This window comes from Lytechinus variegatus, chromosome 1, assembly GCF_018143015.1.
Source record: "Lytechinus variegatus isolate NC3 chromosome 1, Lvar_3.0, whole genome shotgun sequence".
In the NCBI taxonomy this organism is placed as follows: domain Eukaryota; kingdom Metazoa; phylum Echinodermata; class Echinoidea; order Temnopleuroida; family Toxopneustidae; genus Lytechinus; species Lytechinus variegatus.
In genome coordinates, this window is record NC_054740.1 from 76590589 (window position 1) to 76617219 (window position 26631).

Here is a 26631-nt window from a genome sequence, read left to right on the forward strand (position 1 = left end):
CATGGAAAGTTCATTGACCTTTGACCTTTTGACCTTATTCAAATTCGACTCATATTCAAACTTGACCTGTGCCTTCAGGAGATGGACCTCTGGTATGAATTTGGTGATCCCACCTCGAAGCTGTAGAAAGTTATTGGGTGTACAACATAGCACAGTGCCAGTCATGGAAAGTTCATTGACCTTTGACCTTATTCAAATTCAACTCATATTCGAACTTGACCTGTGCTTTCACAAGATGGACCTCTGGTATGAATTTGGTGATCCCACCTCGAAGCTGTAGAAAGTTATTGGGTGTACAACACAATTGTTGACGACGACGCCGCCGACGACACCGGAAATAGTGATACCTATGTCTCGCTCCGCTACGCAGGCGAGACAAAAATCGGAATATGGTAATTTTTACGTTTTTGTACACGGTTTTAGAAAAAAGAGGGAGCGGCTGAAGCCACCCCTCAGCCCCCTCGCTTCTGGGGCCCCTGTAGAAAGCAGTATAGTTTACCTCCGGGGGACGTAGTTCCCCATCCTGCGATCCAACACCGACTGTATGCCATCGTCTCGTTTTGTAGAGTAGCTAAACAAGCTGGTCTCACATAATCAGTGAATTCTACAGGTTCGGATAAACGGAGTAGTGCAATATCATTTGCTATTCCATTAATGGCTGGGTAATTTGGATGCATGATGACCGTGTCAGCCCCTCTCACTACCTTATGCTCATCATCATCCGATATATGACGAATACCAAGGGTGATGATGAAATCATTGGCTTCCATTCCATCTCTGCAAGTAGGAGAAAGTCAAAGGGTATTGTAAGAAAATGTAAAATAATATAAAAGTTCAAAGATGGGCAAAGTTTTAGGCTATAGCTTGTCTGTGTCGATATGATTCTTTCATTAATACTTACGCGCAGTGAGCTGCTGTCAAAACCCATTGGTTACTAATCAAGGTACCACCACACAAGAAACCATTCATTCGAAGATTAGCAATCCATGGGAATTCCCCTAGTTCAGCATTAACTCCTCCCACTATTCGAGACTGATAGTCATCTACAGCTGGACGAGTACCGCACACGGATTCCTCCGTTAGATCTGCGAGAAAAAAGAAGAAAATTGCCCATATATGTTAACAAGCGCAAAATGGTCCTTTCAATTCAAAGCTTAAATGGATAGTATTCGATCTTTAAGATATGGAATACCTCTACACTTACCTCCTTCTCCGCCATTACAGAATGTCTCTTCAACATTCCCTTCATCACTTAATTGATTGCAATCAATGGGCCAGTCTTTATCCATCAATGTGGTGTAAGATCCTCGACATGCATCTGTGACTTCCTCGCAGAGTGTCTTACAGGGGCGTCTGGAAGGACCTCCATGGGGACAGTCGGCAAAATGCATACCACAGAAGAGAAGCAGAAAGTCTTCATGACATTCTTCCATGATGGTTGTTTCTTCAATTAAACTGATTGCAGTATCACGGTCTTGAGCTGATGGGTTTGGAAAGTAAGTCCGATCGTAGGAGAGTACTGCTTCACATCGTGAGAAATTGATGTCACTGCATTGGGCTGTGCAAAGATACGAGAATAATTATGATATCTGTTAGCGTTTTCTATATATAGTCTGCATATGATACAACGCTCTTTAGTTTTCCCGTTTACAAGATGATTCCTATTATCAAGGGAAGACAAAGATGAAAGACCGATGAAAAAAATCAATAATGCTGTATAACGGAGTACATTGGAATTAACGACAAGTGGTATTGTAAATAAATCAGTGAGCGTCAATGTTCAACTTACGACATAAATCTTCGTCGGAAAAGTCCGCACAATCATTTTCACCATTGCACACATCATCAGATTCCAAACATGTCCCATCTCCGCAAGTGAAGTAACATTCATCAGTAGAATCATCTGCTGTAAAATATGAATTGGTAAATATTGGTAAATCCAAAGCGAAATGATGGAAATATGAAAAATTTCCAACAGAATCATTGTTCATTTGGTTAATTGACGATTTGCTTTGCTAACGCACACCATTAATTGCTTCTCAGAAGTGTTTTACAGGGTACTGATATTCATAGAAGTTTAAAGGTCTCTTATTGATTATGAAGAATATCAGAAATCCTTTTACGTTGGTTTTATATTGGACAGAAAAAAAATCAATGTTCCGAAGAATCTCATGTTCAATTTATTTGAGTACAGTAAAAAAGGACAGATACTGAAATATCATAACTATTTCACGACAAATTTTAATCTATGACTGAAGTGTATATTTGGAAAAATGTTTTACAGGGTATGAACATTTATTGAATTATAAAGGCGTCTTAATGGCTGTCAAGACTATCAGAAATACTTTAAATACGTTGGTTTTATATTGGACAGAAAAAATCAATGTTCCGATGAATCTCCTACTCTTCTATATATTTGTGAAAGAGTAAAGTAAAAAAAAGACAAATACTGAAATATCATTAATACTTTTTAACAACAAATTATCATCTATGACTACCACGATAAATGTTTACAATAATTGTCCCAACTTACGACATGAATTTTCGTCGGATGAGTCTGCGCAGTCATTTACACCATTGCATACATCATCAGATTCCAAACACGTCCCGTCTCCGCAAGTGAAGTAACATTCATCAGCTGGATTATCTATGATGAAATATGAAATAGCTAGGATAAAATGCTCATTGTGTAAAATGAGGGTATTTTTTCTTTTACTAGAAACATTCCCCCTTTCCGTCTTAGAAACTGGGTTACTTTCATCCCTTTCAAAATGTCCTACATATGCAAGTTCAGGAAATTACCGAGTACAAGTTTTTTATACTTAGTTTTACCATAGACATAAGAAATTACACTTTGCAAGTTTGAAATAGCGCAATTATGACCAAGCAAGTTCCATCCACGTCAATCCAAAGTTTCCCCTAATCTTCTTTTTCTATGTTGCTTTGTACAGTCTTGTTAGCTATATAATAATTGCTTATGATTTTAAGTTATGTTAGTAACATGATGAAACATTTCTCGTCTTTATTCATACTGTAGAAATGCACGACAATGACATCTCTTTTAGTAACGCTCTTCCTTTTTCAATTTCTTTTTTATCAATCGTTTGATTGATTTTTAAACCACCTTTCTCTCTATTCTTGATCTTTCCAATTTAAAATATTCAATATGTGTAACTGTGGAATGTATCACAATTCATTCAAAGAGAATAATACACTATTTTTTTCATTTTTGTTAAAACCTGCGAGATTATTTACATGGACCTCAAGGATTTACTCAAATCTGGTCCTAACACTTGACTTTCTCACATTTATTGTATTATACATAAAAATGTTGGTAAATGTCCTATTTCTACATGTTAACTAAAAAAAATTATAAGACATTTCCCATGAATAGACTACATAAAAAATGGCATATTCACAATGAAAGCTTAGGGCTAACAATAATGGCTGAAGTCGGGTTTATTGCACCTTATTATTGTAAAGCACTTGTAGACTTCTAATAATGTGCACAAGTAATAACTGCATATTTAAAATTATTTGTAATGACGAATGTACATTTGTTTCACTTTCCATCTTATAGCTTAGCAGTAACACTTTTTATGACCCCCGCCCCCCCATTTCACAGAAAATGTTTAAGCTATGGTCGACACTAACAATTGCATTTCAGCTATTGAATATCGGAAACATAAAGCTACGCCATTCGCCCGTTATAAATCAGGAATCACATCAAAAACCGTTCCTGTAACAAAGATAAAGGCAATGGAGTCCAAGAGAAGTGGCTAATAAATGTATTTTCTTTCCTCCATTCTAATCAAGAACCGACAACCTTACCCTCAAAACCCATGGTATCCATGATCCAGTCAGTATATTGTGAAATCCTGGCATAAACTCCTGGGTAATTTGGCTCAGCACATCCTATACCCCAACTCGTAGATCCTACCAGATGCCAGCGACCATCAGAACCCTGACAAGTTAACGGACCTCCACTGTCGCCCTGTTTTGATGGAAATTATTTGTTGAAAAGGCTCAGGACTATGAGTGAAAAACACTGAATATACATTTACCTTGTTTCAGAAAAAACTAAATACTTTCTTGTAGTAATCGAACAAGAAAATGATATAATAAATCAATGTTTCCATTCTCAAATCAAAAGTTTATTTTGTCAAAGAAACTCTATATTATCCTGAATCCCACATTACAAGTATTAAAAAGCAAAAAAAAAATGGTGAATATAAAAAGCAATGAATAAAAAACAACTATGCGTCAGGGGAAATAAAAGAATGAACTGTGCCTTCCCTCTCAGTCTTAATTGTTTTATATTTAAAGAGTCACTGAAACGAAAGAGTTAAATGATAAAGAGAAAAACAGGAAAGATTTTATCCCATCATTAGCATCAAAAATGTTTTAAAAAAAACGATAAAACAATATTTTTCATCACTTTATATTCTGCTAACCTCAAGCAATTCGAAGTATAAATGAAACATTATGAATGATATTCCAATTCATGACAAATCATGTATTTTATTTTGGCCAATTCAACAGCAGGGTTCGTAACAGAAGCAATGTGTAATACGTATCAGAATGTCATTCTACAATAAGAAATATTGGGAAAAGAAAAGTCTTACCTGACAAGAATCTACACCGCCTTCAATGTAACCAGCACATAATTCTGCTTCTTCTACAATACTGTACTGACTGTACAGAGAACTACAGGTGTTGTCGCTAATAAGCTGAACAAGTGCCTTTTGAAGGTCATATGAAATTGAACCAGCTAGAAATAAAGACAAGGAAAAGGATCGAAAACATCACTTGCATTTGAATTGATATAGTGAAGTTCTCTTTTTAATCATAAAAAACTTTTCTACTTTTTAGCCTTTAGAAGGTAATTTAATGGGTCAGGAAAAAGATGTAACTATAAAATGTTTAATCATGCATGTATATCGAACAGCCCAATAAAACATATTAGAAATTTGTTTGTTATATTGTTTCGTAAATTAAGTTACCTCCAAAGTACGTGGTTCCCCATCCTGCAATCCAACATCGACTGTACGCCATTGTTTCGTTTTGTAGAGTAGCTAAACAAGCAGGTCTCACATAGTCAGTGAATTCTACAGGTTCGGATAGATGAAGTAGTGCGATATCATTTGCTATTCCATTAATAGCGCCGTAATTTGGATGCATGATGACGTCGTCAGCTCCTCTTACCTCCTTATGCTCATGGTTATCAGACAAATGGCGAATTCCGAGGGTGATGGTGAAATCACTGGCTACCATTCCTTCTCTGTAGTTTAAATATAAAAATGACATACACTCGCGGTGGTGATGGAGTATATTATGAATTCCGAGTTACACAGGTCTACAATATGTGATGACTGTTGATAGAGTCGCTGATGAGATAGTGAGACCTAGGTCCAATCATGTATATCAGAACACATTTAGGATGGATGAAATTAATTAAATGTGCAGAAAGATACAACGTTGTGGTTTCAAAACAATAATAAGGTCCTGGGTCCATTTACCCATTGTCTCCCCTTCACTAGCCTCTAGTAGGGGAAGATGAGTGAATATATTCAAACATTAAAGATTAACAAGATTTAAGTCACGAATAATATTCACGGTCAGGAAAATTAGGAATTGAAGCATGATGAAACGCAAGGTGGGATTGTAAATGTGATTATTGAAATTAAAGTCAATGAATCATTACTAGGTATCGCTTGACAGGTTTATTACCCTACTCTACCAGAAAAAAAATGCTGGCAAAAACTTACGCGCAGTGAGCTGCAGTCAAGATCCATTGGTTACTAATCAAAGTACCACCACAAAAGAAACCTCCCATTTGAACAGTAGCGATCCACGGGAATTCCCCCTAGATCAGCATCAACTCCTCCAACTATTCTAGAGTGGTAATCATCAACTGCGGGTCGGGTACCGCATGCAGCTTCATTTGTTAAATCTGTAGCAGAATAAGAAAAATCAAAATGCCTTAAAAATATAGCTGGACAAAGGCATGATCACTGCTAGAGGAAATGATTTCAAACACGTCTTCATTTGAAGTGAAAGTACTTGACTAAGCATGACACTTTCTACTAACCTCCTTCTCCGCCATTACAGTATGTTTCTTCAACATTCCCTTCATCACTTAATTGATTGCAATCAATGGGCCAGTCTTTATCCATCAATATGTTGTAAGATACTTGACATGCATCTGTGACTTCCTCACAAAGCGTCTTACAAGGGCGTCTAGAAGGACCTCCATGGGGGCAGTCAGCAAAAAGCATACCACAGAAGAGAAGCAGAAAGTCTTCATGACATTCTTCCATGATGGCTGTTTCTTCAATTAAACTGATTGCAGTATGACGGTCTTGAGCTGATGGGTTTGGAAAATAATTCCGATCGTAGGAGAGTACTGCTTCACATCGTGAGAAATTGATGTCACTGCATTGGGCTGTGCAAAGATACGAGAATAATTATGATATCTGTTTGCGTTTTCTATATATAGTCTGCATATGCTACAATGCTCTTTAGTTTTCCCGTTTACAAGATGATTCCTATTATCAAGGGAAGACAAAGATGAAAGACCGATGAAAAATATCAATAATGCTGTATAACGGAGTACATTGAAATTAACGACAAGTGGTATTGTAAATAAATCAGTGAGTGTCATTGTTCAACTTACGACATAAATCTTCGTCGGAAAAGTCCGCACAATCATTTTCACCATTGCACACATCATCAGATTCCAAACATGTCCCATCTCCGCAAGTGAAGTAACATTCATCAGTAGAATCATCTGCTGTAAAATATGAATTGGCAAATATTGGTAAATCCAAAGCGAAATGATGGAAATATGAAAAATTTCGAACAGAATCATTGTTCATTTGGTTAATTGACAATTTGCTTTGCTAACGCACACCATTAATTGCTTCTCAGAAGTGTTTTACAGGGTACTGATATTCATAGAAGTTTAAAGGTCTCTTATTGAGTATGAAGAATATCAGAAATCCTTTTACGTTGGTTTTATATTGTACAGAAAAAAAAATCAATGTGTCGAAGAATCTCTTGTTTAATTTATTTCTGAAAGAGTACAGTAAAAAAGGACAGATACTGAAATATCATAACTATTTCACGACAAATTTGAATCTATGACTGAAGTGTATATTTGGAAAAATGTTTTACAGGGTATGAACATTCATTGAATTATAAAGGCGTCTTAATGGCTGTCAAGACTATCAGAAATACTTTAAATACATTGGTTTTATATTGGACAGAAAAAAATCAATGTTCCGATGAATCTCCTACTCTTCCATATATTTGTGAAAGAGTAAAGTAAAAAGAAAGACAAATACTGAAATATCATTAATACTTTTTAACAACAAATTATCATCTATATGACTACAACGATAAATGTTTACAATTATTGTCTCAACTTACGACATGAATTTTCGTCGGATGAGTCTGCGCAGTCATTTACACCATTGCATACATCATCAGATTCCAAACACGTCCCGTCTCCGCAAGTGAAGAAACATTCATCAGCTGGATTATCTATCATGAAATATGAAATACGATAAAATTCTCATTGTGTAAAATGAGGGTATTTTTTCTTTTACTAGAAACATTTTTCATTTTTGTTAAAACCTGCGAGAATATTTACATGGACCTCAAGGATTTACTCAAATCTGGTCCTAACACTTGACTTTCTCATATTTATTGTATTATACATAAAAATGTTGGTAAATGTCCTATTTCTACCTGTTAACTAAAAAAAAAAAATTATTTGACATATCCCATGAATAGACTACATAAAAAATGGCATATTCACAATGAAAGCTTAGGGCTAACAATAATGGCTAAAGTCAGGTTTATTGCACCTTATTATTGTAAAGCACTTGTAGACTTCTGATAATGTGCACAAGTAATAACTGCATATTTGAAATTATTTGTAATGACGAATATACATTTGTTTCACTTTCCATCTTATAGCTTAGCAGTAACACGTTTTATGACCCCCACCCCTCACCCATTTCACCGAAAATGTTTAAGCTATGGTCGACACTAACAATTGCATTTCAGCTATTGAATATCGGAAACATAAAGCTACGCCATTCGCCCGTTATAAATCAGGAATCACATCAAAAACCGTTCCTGTAACAAAGATAAAGGCAATGGAGTCCAAGAGAAGTGGCTAATAAATGTATTTTCTTTCCTCCATTCTAATCAAGAACCGACAACCTTACCCTCAAAACCCATGGTATCCATGATCCAGTCAGTATATTGTGAAATCCTGGCATAAACTCCTGGGTAATTTGGCTCAGCACATCCTATACCCCAACTCGTAGATCCTACCAGATGCCAGCGACCATCAGAACCCTCACAAGTTAACGGACCTCCACTGTCGCCCTGTTTTGATGGAAATTATTCGTTGAAAATGCTCAGGACTATGAGTGAAAAAAACTGAATATACATTAACCTTGTTTCAGAAAAAAACTAAATACTTTCTTGTAGTAATCGAACCAGAAAATGATATAATAAATAAATGGTTCCATTCTCAAATCAAAAGTTTATTTTGTCAAAGAAACTCTATATTATCCTGAATCCCACATTACAAGTATTAAAAAGCAAAAAAAATGGTGAATATAAAAAGCAATGAATAAAAAACAACTATGCATCAGGGGAAATAAAAGAATGAACTGTGCCTTCCCTCTCAGTCTTAATTGTTTTATATTTAAAGAGTCACTGAAACAAAAGAGTTCAATGATAAAGAGAAAAACAGGAAAGATTTTATCCCATCATTAGCATCAAAATTGTTTTAGAAAAAACAATAAAACAATATTTTTCATCACTTTATATTCTGCTAACCTCAAGCAATTCGAAGTATAAATGAAACATTATGAATGATATTCCAATTCATGACAAATCATGTATTTTATTTTGGCCAATTCAACAGCAGGGATTGTAACAGAAGCAATGTGTAATACGTATCAGAATGTCATTCTACAATAAGAAATATTGGGAAAAGAAAGGTCTTACCTGACAAGAATCTACACCGCCTTCAATGTAACCAGCACATAATTCTGCTTCTTCTACAATACTGTACTGACTGTACAGAGAACTACAGGTGTTGTCGCTAATAAGCTGAACAAGTGCCTTTTGAAGGTCATATGAAATTGAACCAGCTAGAAATAAAGACATGGAAAAGGATCGAAAACATCACTTGCATTTGAATTGATATAGTGAAGTTCTCTTTTTAATCATAAAAAAACTTTTCTACCATTTAGCCTTTAGAAGGTAATTTAATGGGTCAGGAAAAAGATGTAACTATAAAATGTTTAATCATGCATGTATATCGAACAGCCCAATAAAACATATTAGAAATTTGTTTGTTATATTGTTTCGTAAATTAAGTTACCTCCAAAGTACGTGGTTCCCCATCCTGCAATCCAACATCGACTGTACGCCATTGTTTCGTTTTGTAGAGTAGCTAAACAAGCAGGTCTCACATAGTCAGTGAATTCTACAGGTTCGGATAGATGAAGTAGTGCGATATCATTTGCTATTCCATTAATAGCGCCGTAATTTGGATGCATGATGACGTCGTCAGCTCCTCTTACCTCCTTATGCTCATGGTTATCAGACAAATGGCGAATTCCGAGGGTGATGGTGAAATCACTGGCTACCATTCCTTCTCTGTAGTTTAAGAATAAAAATGACATACATTCGCAGTGGTGGTTGAGTATATTATGAATTCTGAGTTACACAGGTCCACCATATGTGATGACTGTTGATAGAGTCGCTTATGAGATAGTGAGACCTAGGTCCGATCAAGTATATCAGAACACATTTAGGATGGATGAGATTAATTAAATGTGCAGAAAGATGTTGTGGTTTCAAAACAATTATCAGGTCCTGGGTCCATTTACCCATTGTTTCCCCTTCACTAGCCTCTAGTAGGGGAAGATGAGTGAATATATTCAAACATTAAAGATTAACAAGATTTAAGTCACGAATAATATTCACGGTCAGGAAAATTAGGAATTGAAGCACGATGAAACGCAACGTGGGATTGTAAATGTGATGATTGAAATTAAAGTCAATGAATCATTACTAGGTATCGCTTGACAGGTTTATTACCCTACTCTACCAGAAAAAAAATGCTGGCAAATACTTACGCGCAGTGAGCTGCAGTCAAGACCCACTGGTTACTAATCAAAGTACCACCACAAAAGAAACCTCCCATTTGAACAGTAGCGATCCACGGGAATTCCCCTAGATCAGCATCAACTCCTCCGACTATTCTAGAGTGGTAATCATCAACTGCGGGTCGGGTACCGCATGCAGCTTCATTTGTTAAATCTGTAGCAGAATAAGAAAAATCAAAATGCCTTAAAAAATATAGCTGGACAAAGGCGTGATCACTGCTAGAGGAAATGATTTCAAACACGTCTTCATTTGAAGTGAAAGTACTTGACTAAGCATGACACTTTCTACTAACCTCCTTCTCCGCCATTACAGTATGTTTCCTCAACATTCCCTTCATCACTTAATTGATTGCAATCAATGGGCCAGTCTTTATCCATCAATATGTTGTAAGATACTTGACATGCATCTGTGACTTCCTCACAAAGCGTCTTACAAGGGCGTCTAGAAGGACCTCCATGGGGGCAGTCAGCAAAAAGCATACCACAGAAGAGAAGCAGAAAGTCTTCATGACATTCTTCCATGATGGTTGTTCCTTCAATTAAACTGATTGCAATATCTTGGTCTTGAGCTGATGGGTTTGGGAAGTAAGTCCTATCGTAGGAGAGTACTGCTTCACAGGTTGAATATTGAAGATCACTACACTTAGCTACAGATGAAAGAGAGAAGAATGCAGGAGTAAATAACGGCAGATTCTTTAACCATCATATTATCTAATATTATATTATAGCAAAGGCAGATAGCCAAGCGCGATCGGTCCATAGCGCTTTACGTGATATGATCGAAATCAAATTATTTCCTTGCTGTTCCACCTTCGATGAATTTATTGACCAGCCGGCCCTTGTACACATTTTTCTCCCAATACGGCGCCCCTTTGTGGATTATATATTACCAATTACAAGGAAATAACATATTTAGGACTTAAGTAGCGATCGTTTGCAATAGATCAACACTCAATATCAATTGGAATCAAACAATTTTTTAACCGGGCTGCGAAATTTAAGTGAGTCCGACGACGACGTATTATAGCTAGGAGACTACTCATACTTTAGCTTGACTGTTAGATCTAACACTAGGCCTTCATCAGTTACTAAAATGGAGCCTACATTTGGATAGACTTACGTAGCATAGACACGAATAACCGTCATTTCTGACATTCAGAGGATTTTTAACAATTTCAGGATACGTATTGTGAGTGGAGCCAAAACTTTAGCAGATAGGCCTCGAGACTTAGCTCAGTTTTAAAACTTTTAACGTTAGTTAGGGGGGGGGGTGCATAAGGGTATTCGTGTATTCTCGTGCATTCTTCTTGTTGTTTTTCATTATTGTTTAGCTCAATTATTTCTAATGTATAAATCTATTTTATTTCATGTACAGTAACTGTTGTTACATATTCTCTGGACCCCAGGGAAGAACAGTTTTGTTATATTAACAAACATTTACCTTGTATTGTTTTTAACATTGTGATATTGAAAATAAATACCAAAACCAATAATGGATTTGTTATAACGGCAAATATTTGTAGTGATGTCTGAGAGCAATGCCAACGAGTAATAAGATCAACTTTTGGACGATAACACTAGGTAAGTATATAGACCTAGATTTAGGCCTAGATTAATAAGTAAGTTCTAACTTTTCAACATGTTGATATAACGTTAGATCTAGGCTAGCATCTAAAAGTTAGAGAAATCTAACATTAAATCTTGCTAATGATGACGTAAATTAATGTTAACAAAACATTACACTCTAGTTAGATTTGGGACCTTGTTCGACAGCTGAAAGATCACGACGACCACCAACAGTTTTCTGACATAGAGTCTAGATCTAACTTAGACCAGGTTTCTGGTCATGTTTAGACTCTATCTCATCCCCTATTTATTCTAGATCTATATCAGAAACTGAACCTGATCATGGCTCAACATGCATTCGCGATCTGCCTCAAGGTTTGGGGGGCTGGACCTGGACTGGACTCTAAATTAGATCTAGGCATATAGAAACTTGATTTTTATTTGAAAATGGTCATTCACTGCGTTAGACAAACGTTAATTAACGTCAGTTCTATACCAGTTTCATCAGTCACTCTGAATATACACAACTGATCTTCTGCATGCATCGTATACCTAACAGTAAGTTTAACGTTAGATCTATTTTCATCATTCGAAGCTATCCTCTAATATAACAGATATTGACTGATAGGATGTGTAAAAAAAAGAAGATCTTTGGACGTCCTAAAAGATTTTCCCACAGCGCTGCGCGCCTTGGGAAAATATAACCCCTCGGCCCTTGGGGAAAATATAAATCCGGCGGTCCAAAGAATGTTTGTATTACACACCCATCATTCACTCTCTGTATAATATGAATTTGAGCAATATTGTGGGTCAATATCCTTCAGGAGCAACCTGTGATAACCACATGACATATTCAAGTAAGACAACTGCCCCTTCTTAGACTATTCAATATTTATACTTACGACATAAATCTTCATCAGAGAAATCCGAGCAGTCGTTTTTACCATCACATACATCATCAGATTCCAAACAGGTCCCATCTCCGCACATGAAGTTACAATCATCAGTAGGATTATCTTTCGTGGAAAAAATATATCAATGAATGGAATCATATCTATAAAATAAATACAAATTATGAATTACAGTTCCCGGAGATTGGAGATCAGAAAATATTTAACCAACCTTAATTATGGTTTCCGCATATTCATTAAAGACTGTTCTGAAAATAGCATTTTGTATTGCGACACGTACTTGTCGGGTAGCAAGATTAAAAAAGGGTGCCCCTAAACAAATAATATTTGTAGAATTTATGAATAAAACACAAAATATAAAAAAAAGAATAAGTATTGGAATAGAACAATAATGTAAAACACAAAGATGTATTATCTATTTTTCTAAAATAACAATTGATGGGTAATATTATTTTTAAATCATATGCATCTGCAGAATTACCAATTATGAAATATGATTACAACAGCAGGAAATATTCCATTATGCTTCCTTACCACTGTTGTGCGATCCGTTACGAGACCAACGATCAATAGACCTACAATTGTCATGACTGATACGATTACTAAGATCATTCCACGATTTAATCCCTGTTCAATCGTCGGACGAATCGTAAAAGTGGGAATTAGGTATTAGATATGATTTATTTTGAGACTGAAATTCAATATGCTCAAATGGCTTGTTCATAAGATATATTAAATGATCAAAGTCAAACATCCATGAATTGAACATACCAGCTTCATAGACCTTGATTTCAATCCAAAATCCAGTCCTTCTATTTGAGCTGTCTGATGTAAAGTTGAGCCACATTTCATTATTATCAGAAATAACTTCTTCAGGTAATGATGAGCCGGATAATTTGAATAACTGCGATGACTGGATCCCCGGATCCAACCCAGAACCGACTATGAGGAAGTCATGTCCGGATTCTAGATGGAAGGCGTGGAAGAAAGCCACTATTTTGTAGTCAACTGGTCCAGAAACAAGCCATTGTAGGTTCACATCGTTTGGATATTTATTCGGATAATTAGGTGAAACGATGGTCAAAGATTCGTCGTAGCCAAATATGCTGACTTCACTCCCGTTTACTGCATCTAAAAGAAAATGAATTTAATATTCCGTAATATTATCAGAATATTTATCAGATTATTTATCGATCATTTAATGAAGCTGAGTCAGTCTTCATTATTTTTCTTTATTTTCTTAAATATCTGCATCCTTTAAATGCAAACCAGCCTTACGAATATACATGGCTGCTAGGTATATCGATTTGTAATCCATGATATATAGGAAGATTCTAAAACTAACCTGTAAAATTCTCTTTTCCAAAAACTGTGATCTCAATCCAAAATCCTTCGTCCCTGACGGTAGAATCTGAAGTAAAGTTTAGCCACATTTCATTGTTGATGGAAACTACATCTTCAGGTAGATTAGAACCTGAACTTCTGATCAGCTCTGATGACTGATCAGTGGCATCTAGACCCCAACCAATACTAAGGACGTCATGGGGTAATTCCAGGTCAAAGGCGTAAAACTTGGCTACAATCTGAAAATCTTCTGGTCCAGACACAAGCCAGATCATAGCAACATCGTTTGGATACTTGTCAGGGTAGTTTGGTGATACGATGGTCAATGATTCACCAAACCCGAAGAAACTGACTTCATTGTTTGTGAAATTATCTATTTGAAACCAAAGATAAAGATTTTGTTGTCATAAATCCACAAATTCGGATCCAATAAATATCAATTTTTCTGTAAAGGAACACCTTTTATCAAGTATTTGCTTCAGTGTTGTCATTGCCACCTTACTATGAATTCATTTGCATTCACTTTATATCTTATACTAGTTGCATCAAATTAACCCGGAATTGACCTTGAATAATTTCGTTAATAGAAACAAAATTGACAAATCTTCATTAACAACTAAAAACAAAACATTTTCCGCCCCCCCCAAAATGAAGCAAATAACTTAAGATCAAATACCTCACTGATCCACACACACACACACACCCACGCACAATTCCACCAACACCCACACGCGCCCGCTAAGGGCTCAACATAAGTAACTGCTTCTAAATCGGGCTACTTATTTGGAAGGTAGGTAAAAACAATAGGTCAGTTGTCCAGTGTTGATCAACTAAAGACATTTAACCAAATAGGTCAGTTGTCCAGTGTTGATCAACTAAAGACATTTAACCAATAAGGGGAAATGTGAACGCTGCTTTTTAAATTATTTATGAAGTATTTAGAAAGCGTTTTTGTGAGAATGTGGGTGGGTGAATGTGTGCGAGAGGAGTAATGTGTTATATGCGAGGGATGTGCGTGTGTTCAATGATGGGAAGGTGCTTCCCTGCTTGCACACAATTAATTTTTCACACCCTTTTTTTTTCATTCTACACCCAGCAAATTGGCACTGTACGATCTTCTTGTTAATTTCATCTACTGTGCTGAGCATTAAGTAAAAAAGGTATATCTTTGCACAATATTTTCAAAAGTATAGTGTTCATTTTTGCGGTTACAGCAGAGAATTTCGTGGCTAATAGGTTTATCGATTGTTAATCCATGATATATAAGAAGATTCTAAAACTAACCTGTAAAATTCTCTTTTCCAAAAACTGTGATCTCAATCCAAAATCCTTCGTCCCTGACGGTAGAATCTGAAGTAAAGTTTAGCCACATTTCATTGTTGATGGAAACTACATCTTCAGGTAGATTAGAACCTGAACGTCTTATCAGCTCTGATGACTGATCAGTGGCATCTAGACCCCAACCAATACTAAGGACGTCATGGGGTAATTCCAGGTCAAAGGCGTAAAACTTGGCTACAATCTGAAAATCTTCTGGTCCAGACACAAGCCAGATCATAGCAACATCGTTTGGATACTTGTCAGGGTAATTTGGTGATACGATGGTCAATGATTCACCAAACCCGAAGAAACTGACTTCATTGTTTGTGAAATTATCTATTTGAAACCAAGGATAAAGATTTTGTTGTCATAAATCCACAAATTCGGATCCAATAAATATCAATTTTTCTGTAAAGGAACACCTTTTATCAAGTATTTGCTTCAGTGTTGTCATTGCCACCTTACTATGAATTCATTTGCATTCACTTTATATCTTATACTAGTTGCATCAAATTAACCCGGAATTGAACTTGAATAATTTCGTCAATACAAAACTAAAATCTGTCACGTCAACTTTATGAGGAAAGAAAATATAGGTCTACTGTAGAATATTACCTGTGATGTTGGAGGGACCAAACACCATGATTTCTATCCAGAATCCTTTTCTTGTGATTGAGCTATCTGATGTGAAATTAAGCCACATCTCATTGTTGCTTGAGACTACTTCTTCAGGAAAACTGGAACCTGACAGTTTCACAAGTAATGAAGTAGGATCGCTTGGATCAAGACCGGAACCGATTAATAAGTAATCATGTTTGTGTTCAAGCTCAAAGGAATGAATAATGGCCACTATTCTGGATTCTTCTGGACCAGATACAAGCCATTGCATTTGTGCTCCATTGATATAGTTATCAGGAAAATTTGGGGAGACCACTGTCATGGATTCGCCAATACCAAATACACTGATTTCAGTTTCGTCTTCTTGATCTTCATCATCTGAAAAGAAAAAAGGGGGAAACGCTGAGGAAAACAATTATTCTTTGATTCAATTTTTGCGAGCAAGTGATGATATTTTGAAATTCCTTTAATGTGTTGTTGTATTATCTCATTACATAAAAAAATTTGAATTGTCATATTGTTCCAATATTCGTAAAAACAAATATCTTCTCATTAGTAACATAAATTGAAGAGCTAGAAGATAGGTTAGTGGAAACGATCCCCACCATTGTTGCCAAGTGCATTGCCACAACTGAATATAAAAAGTTCCAAAACAAGAGGAACACTCAGCTTCTTAGATAGTCACCAGCAGTCACAATGATTATAAGATTACACAACGTATATAGCAAAAGCAAATATAACAATAATGATTACAACACGAATGTATAACACGAGGAGTCGTTGATTAGGATTAGATCATATGCCTTTATCCTAATAAGTTTTTAAGATTTGAATTTATACTCTACTTAACCATCATATTGTAACTATAATTAAGTTAATACACTTCTGGTGAAAGTCTACAAGCTAAAGCTTGACCAATAAAAGAACAAAAAGCTACGTTGGTTTCATCACGGACCTACTAGCTAGTAGGTTCATGGTTTCATAATCGATTTCTTTCGATGGATTCATTTACTAACTTTCATCCATGCACTATAGCCATATATACAAAGTGAGTCAGATAAGTTTGTCCAATACGTTTTAATACAGTTGTCTTGTCTGAAGTATGAGCCTTTAAATATTGATTTATTGATGTCCTGACAGACAGAGTTATTCTCCTTGCATATTTTGGCACCATTTTTAATTGGATCTTTGCATGCATGACTGACTACGAGACAACCTCCAGAAGGTAAATCTCAGTTGCACCAAGTTGCTGGGGTCCTGGTAGGATACTCAACCATCCTTCCACTCAGAGACACAAAAGCACGTCCACATTCACCCCTACCCACCCACAAACACACAACATTTTTTCCAACATGTTTCTTTTGACGATTTCATTCAAATAAACTCAAGATAAATAGAAACAAAATTGACAAATCTTCATTAACAACTAAAAAAACAACATTTTCCGCCCCCAAAAAATGAAGCAAATAACTTAAGATCAAATACCTCACTGATCCACACACACACCCACGCACAATTCCACCAACACCCACACACGCCCGCGAAGGGCTCAACATAAGTAACTGCTTCTAAATCGGGCTACTTATTTGGAAGGTAGGTAAAAACAATAGGTCAGTTGTCCAGTGTTGATCAACTAAAGACATTTAACCAAATAGGTCAGTTGTCCAGTGTTGATCAACTAAACACATTTAACCAATAAGGGGAAATGTAAGCGCTGCTTTTTAAATTATTTATGAAGTATTTAGAAAGCGTTTTTGTGAGAATGTGGGTGGGTGAATGTGTGCGAGAGGAGTAATGTGTTATATGCGAGGGGTGTGCGTGTGTTCAATGATGGGAAGGTGCTTCCCTGCTTGCACACAATTAATTTTTCACACCCTTTTTTTCATTCTACACCCAGCAAATTGGCACTATAACGACCTTCTTGTTAATTTCATCTACTGCGCTGAGCATTAAGTAAAAAAGGTACATCTTTGCACAATATTTTCAAAAGTATAGTGTTCATTTTGCGGTTACAGCAGAGAATTTTGTGGTTCATTCATACGTAAGTCTTGAATCTTTATCGATGCTTCATTATATGCTAATACAGTTTACTTTCCCGAGATTTTATTTTTGTTGTAACTGAATTCACAACCCTTCTATTAAACCAAAAAAATTATCAGATTTCCTTTTAATATTATGTAAATGATTCTTAAGAACATATACATTAAATACGTTTTAGTTCTTGCTTACCTTCATTATTTGTAATGGAAGAATCTGGTGAGCAAAAAAAGAAAAGGTAACAGAGAGAAAGATAAATATAAATCGTACCAGAAACCAAGTTTAAGACACTTTGTAACACAGGTGCATATTTAATACCGATGCTAAAGTAGAAGCTCATCAAAATGTAAAATCTTTAAAAAGGGTACTCCAGAGTCCTACTCCACGGAAGGAACATTCTGTGCAACCATGCAGCTATAGCTCTATGGTGCAACCAAGTGTTCGAAGCTTCCTGTACCAAAGGCATTCATGATATTGGTAAAAAAAAAATTGTGCTGGAAGGAATGCAAAAGCCATTGTTCCTGGAAGAAGAATAATCTGTTCCACAGCCCTGTGCAAGTGCTGTGACTGAGAAATTAAACAGGACTATGACATGACAAGCCAAGTTGACAATTTGAACATAAAGGTTTAGTATATGAAAAATTGTTCCCAATTTGAATACACTCGTCTCCAAATATAAACTGTTCTGTCTTTAAACAATACTAAGAGATACATTTTGTTCTTGGCATTGCATTGACATGATTTATCAGTTCCAGGTTCTGGCATTGTACCAAGGTAAATTCAATATATATATATACACACACACACACACACACATAAACTCCTTTAAAAAGTTTGGAAATATGATTTTAATCGATATTCCCTCCTGGGTTTTAGTAAGTATTAATGTGTGATTGATAGAAATTAACAGATCTAATTTTCTTTTAAATGATACCCTATATGATATGATTATGGTTCACATGGGGTGCAGTGCCTTGAAATGTGAAGCAAGGTCAAAATTCAAATGTTGCAAAATGACACTAATATTGAAAGTCACTGTTCTTTTTTCCATGGTGATGAGTGAGTTTCTCAGTGTTTTTTTTTTCTTGCACCTTAACATCAACATTAAATCAAACACACCTCTGCAGAACAAGACACATAACAAACAAACAAACATGCATGTGAATTTCAAACCACAACTCAAACCATATGTTATCTCACAGAACCATCACTACATAAACCACAACAAAACATCAAAAATGAAGCAGGGACTTGATTTGAATAGATTTTCATTTCTATTGACACAAACAAAAGAATCATGTTCTTTATTGACCCTTCATGACTATTTCTGCTTGTTCTGCAGCTTTTCAATTCAGACCTCATCCAACACTTTTGAATCATGACGAAAACCTCCATTTGAGAACAATATACCCCAGTTTTTCTCGATCAATTCTCTTCTCCAAGTACGTCAAACCCTAAGTATCAAAACACCTGTTTCCTGACCTCGGTCCGAAGATAACACAAGAGCCCGAGTGCGGTCCCAGCAAAGCATGCCGCCATTTTTTATTCACTTACTGTCCCTATTTCGAGGTCGATTTTCTTCGTTCGAAATTGAAAATGGACTAACATTGAATTTCTGAATACAAACTGCCTTTGAAAACGTGATTAAATATCAAATACAATAATTTCATTCCGAAGGTCCTACTACAGGCAGAGAAGTCTTATGTAATAGCACAGCTGTTGTTCATCATTTCGTCCCTGGCTCAACCCTCATAATCTGGCCTGTGGTGAGACGGCGGGGATTACCTGGCCAAGCGGGGTTGATCAGGTGGGTGTTTCATAAAGCTGTTCGTAAGTTAAGAGCGACTCGTGATCCTGTCTTGCGGTAAATGGTACACAACATTGGCGATGATCACCAGTCATTCTTAAAGTCGCTCTTAACTTATAAACAGCTTTATGAAACGGCTCCCAGGGCTCGGAAATGATTCAAAACACAAATTGGGGTCTACTGGTGATACTCTCATAAACTTTAAACTACCTGTTCTTTTTAAACTTGATAAACTGTATGAGTAAAAAAAGACTCATTATTGGCAGCCATTTTGAATTTCAAATTGCATTGAAAATGTGTATTACTATTGGAGACATCATTATAACTATGCATTTTATGAAACTTCTAACACGTTTGAAATTTGAAAAAAATTGTCAAGATATATTTTTTTATATAGATGGCCATTCAAGACGTGGTTACAAATAATGGAACTATTTTTTTTTTTTTGGGGGGGGGGGATTCAGCACCCCCAAATCAACAAAAGTTAGCCAAAAAATCAAGATTCAAAATTGGAATGAAAATCTGGCGGGACTCAATAATGGGATATAACAGCCTGCACTATGACTTCATCAATCCATCTAAAGTTTATTCATGCATTGTGAATAAAGTAACTGTTTTCACAGTACCAGAAATGATAAACTTTAAAATTCAATAGGGTTTTTTTTTATTTGTTAAAAGATTTTTTCAGCATTCTGCTTCGTGAAATTTAGTCTTATTTTATCAAAACACCTTAATCATTAGAATGGACTTCCTCCAATAAGAATTCAAGATTAAGAATGTAATATTTACCTCCGAATCCCATTGTATCCTTAATCCAATCTGTGTACTGCGAGATCCTGGCATAAACTCCTGGGTAATTGGGATAAGCACATCCTATACCCCAACTAGTAGCACCTACAAGATGCCAGCGACCATCAGAACCCTCACAAGTTAATGGTCCTCCACTGTCACCCTATAATGCAAATTAATTTACAAAAAAGATGAAACCTAAGAATAAAATAATTTTATGCTTGCAATTAATGCATTTTGGTGAGCTAACCTTAATTCTCTACTATTGATCTCGTTTGCATCACAAAATAGTGGTTGTCAATCTAAAAGAGGAAAGGGCGGGGGGAATATTTTATTATATGAACATAATGAACATTTGTATGTTCTGCAGAAAACAGTAAAGAACGCATCCTAATAATGTACTGCAATGGTCATCCTTGGTTCAAGTGTAAAAATTGAGCTTCTCATTGTTAATTAACTATTTAATGAGAATATGACTCCATCTGCTCTTTGTAAGATAAAGAAAAATCATTCCAAAGAAGCCGTATCACCTTAATAACAAGTGAAATGCCTGTGGCAATCTCGCCTACATTACGCGATTCGATATATTCACAGTGCTGACTTTGAAAAAAGCTATTGAATAATTCTTCAAAAAAGGGAAATTCATATGATAATAGAATACTACGTCCATTGACCAAAAATGACCTTTACCGTGGTCATGTGACGTACTCTGTGTGCAAAACAATCATTTATACTTGATTACCCATGTCTATGTAATGAACTAGATCCATAAAATTCCTAAATTATGCCAATTCAACAATTCAGGGTTCCCACAGAAATTTGAAAACAGAATTCCATGACTTTTCCATGACTTGCTTTCTGGCGCCGTTTCCAAAATCAGACACATTATGATGGCCTCAATAACCTCCCCTCACAGCCAACCATTCCACCCACTACCTTACTCATGACATGTACATCCACATATCATTGGTATATGGTCTGTTTCTGACCAGGGTACAGTACCATTTTTGTTTCACCAACATCAAGATTCAAAATTGTCTTGAACACAAACTCATGTAATTTATTGAACTGACAGATTTCTATGAACTATTTCCAAATTTTCAGAGCAAAGCATGCAGATCTTGTCACAAAAGTGAACAATACAATACAAGTGTAGATGTAAATGTCAAATTTTCCAGGCATATTGAAATTAGGATCCTGAATTCACCTTTACTACAAAACTTCCACATAAAAGTCATGGAATTCTGTTTTCAAATTTTCTGGGGGAACCCTGAATTATATGAAGATGAAACACTTTACATATGTCACACATGAGCCAATTATTACAAAAGAGTGACATTTAAGTTTTACAATAAGGTGTCATGAAAAAAAGGCTAACAAAGACATCCTCATCCTAAAATTCTCAACATGGTGCTGCATTTAACTCTACAATACAAAATGAGGCCAATTGTGATACAACTTGAGGACATCAGCTAAATTAACAAGTTTTTTTCTCTATATGCTCCAAAAATAATGAGGATATCTTGAAAATTGGACATTTGATGCCTATTTTGGTATTTCATTAAACTTCATTTTCAAGTAAACTTTTCCAGAGAGGACACATTATTGAAACATCTTGTGTAACTAAGAGATTCAGAACCTTTTGAATGTGTTCTGAAAGCGATGCTGGTAGTGCTTGATCAGTTGTGACTTAATATGTCAACTAATTGCCATGAATGTTGAGTAAAATTGTACATAACTTGAAATTCAAATTCTCTAAAAACAACTGAGAACGCAAAACCGGTTACAAAATGTGATATATTAAAAATACATTGACTGATTTGCATCTTATATCACTGCAAATAAGATGAAATTTTCTGTAGTCTGGTTGTCCGAATTTAATGTCAGGAGCAATCAATTTATTCACGGCCATGAGTATTTTGAGTGAGGAATGTGGATTGTTGCTGTGTTATACATGTATTCACAAAAACCTTTTTTTATTAAATGTTATTTCAACCTTGCTAGCCCTAACACTAAGTCATCTTGGATTTTTGAACATGCAGACAACTGACTGGTCGTGTAACTAACCCTTGTATTACTTGACCCTTTAAACCATGGTTTAGACACCAACTCATATTCCCCAGACAGATATTGAACAAACTGTGTCCTTGAAAAAAAAAGTAACATCAGACATTTTGTACTCCATTTTTGGAAGCCATCTTGGAAATTTGAACATACTAGACCAATGAGTGTCATTGTAACTTGTCCTTATATAGACCCTTGAAACCATAGTTTAGACACCAAAAATCATTTATCGCTGGTGAATATAATTAAGTATGAAAGAACTTTGCGAGACACGAGAAAACGGAAAGCTGCATAGCCATAAGGTAAATGAAATTCCATGACTTTCCACAAATTTTCCAAATTCCTGACTTTCCAGGACCACAATTTTTCCGGATTTTTCCATGACCATGGGAACCCCCAACAAGGCCAGAGTTCATTGACCTAAAATGACCTCTGATCTTGGTCATGTTCCTGAAATGCACACAGGATATTCAGGGATCAATCATGGTTGCTCTTATGTCCAAGTTTCATGAACTCGATCAATAAACTTTTCAATTTATTGTGACGATGCCAAAAAATACAAGCAACATTTACCAAAGTTCGTTGACCCTAAATGACCTTTGACCTTGTTTCATGTGACTGAAACTCGCATAGGATGTTCAGGGATAATTGGTAGCTATCAAGTCCATGTTCATGAGCTAGATCCAAAAGCTTCAAACTTATGATGACTATTCCACAAGTACCCTCAACATGGCCAAGTTTGTTGACCCCAAATGACATTTGACCTTGGTCATGTGCCCTTAATCTTGCAAAAAATTATTTAGAAATAGATGGTTGCTGTTCTGTCCATGTTTCATGACCTACATCTGTAAACTTTTAAAGTTATGATGACTAATTTCACAACAACCTCTTAACATGGTCAAAGCTCGTTGACCATGACCTGAAACTCAGGCAGGATCTTCAGTGATACATCATTATATGTAGGTTCATTACCTTTCTAAGTTATGATAATTTCAAGAACTTGACCTTAATTAAGATTTCGATATTGATCCCTAACATTCATTGACCCAAATTGACCACAAATTGATTCAAGATTCAAGATTCAAGATTCAAGATTTTATTTAGAACAAATGATCGCAGCTTCTTACGCTGAATTGGCATATGTTTTACAAAAGAACATGAAAATACACATAAAATCAACAAAAAGCGATGTTACAAAAGAATCAAGAAATTACAAAAATAGTTACGGTAAAATCATGATAATAATGAAGAAGTGATCTTAGCTTTGGATAGCTTTGAAAAAAGTACATTTGTTGGAAAAATGAATTTATACTCCTAAAATAAAATTTATTGTGATGAAATATGGGTTTAAAGAAGAATTAGAAGGAAATTTGATGACCTTTGATCTTGGTCATTGTGACCTGAAACTCAGGCACGATGTTCAGTAATATTGCAAATATGTCCTAGTTTCATAATATTTCATCTAAATTCTTTTAAAGTTATGACATTAAAAAAATTTAACCTTGGTTAAGTTATCAATGTTGTCGACGCCGCTGCTGCTGCCACCGTCGGAAAAGTGGTGCCTATAGTCACCATGGGCAGAAATCCCAGGGGTCACAGAAGGGGGAGGGAGTCCTCCTACCAAAATATTAGAAGGGACACAATATCAAATGTTCCCAATATCATTTGTGGTCTTTAATGATTGAAGAAATGCATCATTCAAAATCGAAATAAAATCTGTACTTTTGAACGAGATGACCTTATTTTGGGGGTGATAACCTTTTTTTTTGCTTATCAAATTTTCAAGCCCCTGGTCCCCCTACTTTTGGGGAGACAAACATGTGGAATCATTACCTGGCATGAATCAACTCCACCGTCGACGTATCCAGCACAAATTTCTGCGTGAGGTACAATACCATATTCACTGTATAGCATGCTACACAGGTTAGGCTCGATAATGTTTACCAATGCTTTCTGTAGAATATTTGAAATGGAACCTGTAGAAAAAAAACATGTTCAGAAATAGCACACTAGATTATCGTTCATCAATTGGGTTATATTTTCTTTTTTTTTTTAGTTTTGCAAAGGGACAAATTAACAAGTAAATCTACTTCTGGCACAACAAATGACATTGCTTTAAGTAGAAGCGTATTTGGACCTTATTAATCCCAAACGTATAGAACAGGGGCCGCAGAACGGTTTTCAAAGGGGGGGGGGGGCTGACCATGCAAAAACAAGGCAAACGCCAAGCGTTGTCTCGCCTGCATATTGCAGTCATGAAGAGAATGTATGTCAAAACTATGCTATATGACTTCCGAGGCTGTCAGCAGTTTAGGGGGTGAATTGTGGTTCTGACAGTTTACATATGCAATAATGCTATAGGCCTACTTTATCCCTAGGAAATGAGATAACACTAAGAATTCTGTTAATACTATGAAGCTATAATGATTTCCATGGGAGTAAGGAAATGAATGTTAGTGAAAAAGAATGTAATTCATAATAATGTGAGTGAAAACTTTGACAGCTTTTCTATTGTACCTTTGGCAAATTTGTGTGAATTTTATAAATGGTGCCAAGAACTATTGCTCATTAAATAAATAACAACAGCTTTTAAAGAATAAACAAGTAAAATACAAAATCTGGTTCAAGTATAGAGAGTACTGAGTTCTGAAGTAAAATGTTCATTGACCTTTGACCTTAATCAAATTCAACTCACATTCGAACTTGACCTGCACCTTCAAAAGATGGACCTCTTGTATGAATTTGGCAATCCTACCTCGAAGCTGTAGAAAGTTATTGGGTGTACAACACAGCACAGTGCCAGTCATGGAAAGTTCATTGACCTTTGACCTCATTCAAATTTGACTCATATTCGAACTTGACCTGTGCCTTCAGGAGGTGGACCTCTGGTATGAATTTGGTGATCCCACCTCGAAGCTGTAGAAAGTTATTGGGTGTACAACACAGCACAGTGCCAGTCATGGAAAGTTCATTGACTTTGACCTTTAACCTCATTCAAATTCGAACTTAACCTGTGCCTTCAGGAGATGGACCTCTGTATGAATTTGGCGATCCCATCTTGCAGCTATAGAAAGTTATTGGGTGTACAACAGCACAGTGCCAGTCATGGAAGTTCATTGACCTTTGACCTTATTCAAATTCGACTCATATTCAAACTTGACTGTGCCTTCAGGAGATGGACCTCTGGTATGAATTTGGTGATCCCAACTCGAAGCTGTAGAAAGTTATTGAATGTACAGCACAGCACAGTGCCATGCATGGAAAGTTCATTGACCTTTGACCTTTTGGACCTTATTCAAATTCGACTCATATTCGAACTTGACCTGTGCCTTCAGGAGATGGACCTCTGGTATGAATTTGGTGATCCCACCTCGAAGCTGTAGAAAGTTATTGGGTGTACAACATAGCACAGTGCCAGTCATGGAAAGTTCATTGACCTTTGACCTTATTCAAATTCAACTCATATTCGAACTTGACCTGTGCTTTCACAAGATGGACCTCTGGTATGAATTTGGTGATCCCACCTCGAAGCTGTAGAAAGTTATTGGGTGTACAACACAATTGTTGACGACGACGCCGCCGACGCCGACGACACCGGAAATAGTGATACCTATGTCTCGCTCCGCTACGCAGGCGAGACAAAAATCGGAATATGGTAATTTTTACGTTTTTGTACACGGTTTTAGAAAAAAGAGGGAGCGGCTGAAGCCACCCCTCAGCCCCCTCGCTTCTGGGGCCCCTGTAGAAAGCAGTATAGTTTACCTCCGGGGGACGTAGTTCCCCATCCTGCGATCCAACACCGACTGTATGCCATCGTCAATTTTGTAGAGTAGCTAAACAAGCTGGTCTCACATAATCAGTGAATTCTACAGGTTCGGATAAACGGAGTAGTGCAATATCATTTGCTATTCCATTAATGGCTGGGTAATTTGGATGCATGATGACCGTGTCAGCCCCTCTCACTACCTTATGCTCA

The 26631-nt window shown here is 36.2% G+C and overlaps 1 protein-coding gene across 1 annotated transcript in view; it reads right to left on the reverse strand.

Annotated features, from left to right (window-relative positions):
- LOC121423493 overlaps positions 1-26631 on the reverse strand; it is a 161372-nt gene that overhangs the window by 50905 nt on the left and 83836 nt on the right. Inside the window, 22 exon segments of the mRNA XM_041618845.1 lie at positions 500-777; positions 902-1085; positions 1205-1558; positions 1790-1906; positions 2534-2647; positions 3832-3994; positions 4626-4771; positions 5004-5281; positions 5769-5866; positions 5868-5953; positions 6092-6445; positions 6677-6793; positions 7432-7545; positions 8238-8400; positions 9031-9176; positions 9410-9687; positions 10170-10353; positions 10493-10846; positions 12668-12781; positions 13448-13807; positions 14022-14393; positions 15305-15676. Coding sequence (XP_041474779.1) covers positions 500-777; positions 902-1085; positions 1205-1558; positions 1790-1906; positions 2534-2647; positions 3832-3994; positions 4626-4771; positions 5004-5281; positions 5769-5866; positions 5868-5953; positions 6092-6445; positions 6677-6793; positions 7432-7545; positions 8238-8400; positions 9031-9176; positions 9410-9687; positions 10170-10353; positions 10493-10846; positions 12668-12781; positions 13448-13807; positions 14022-14393; positions 15305-15676 — 4746 coding nt within the window.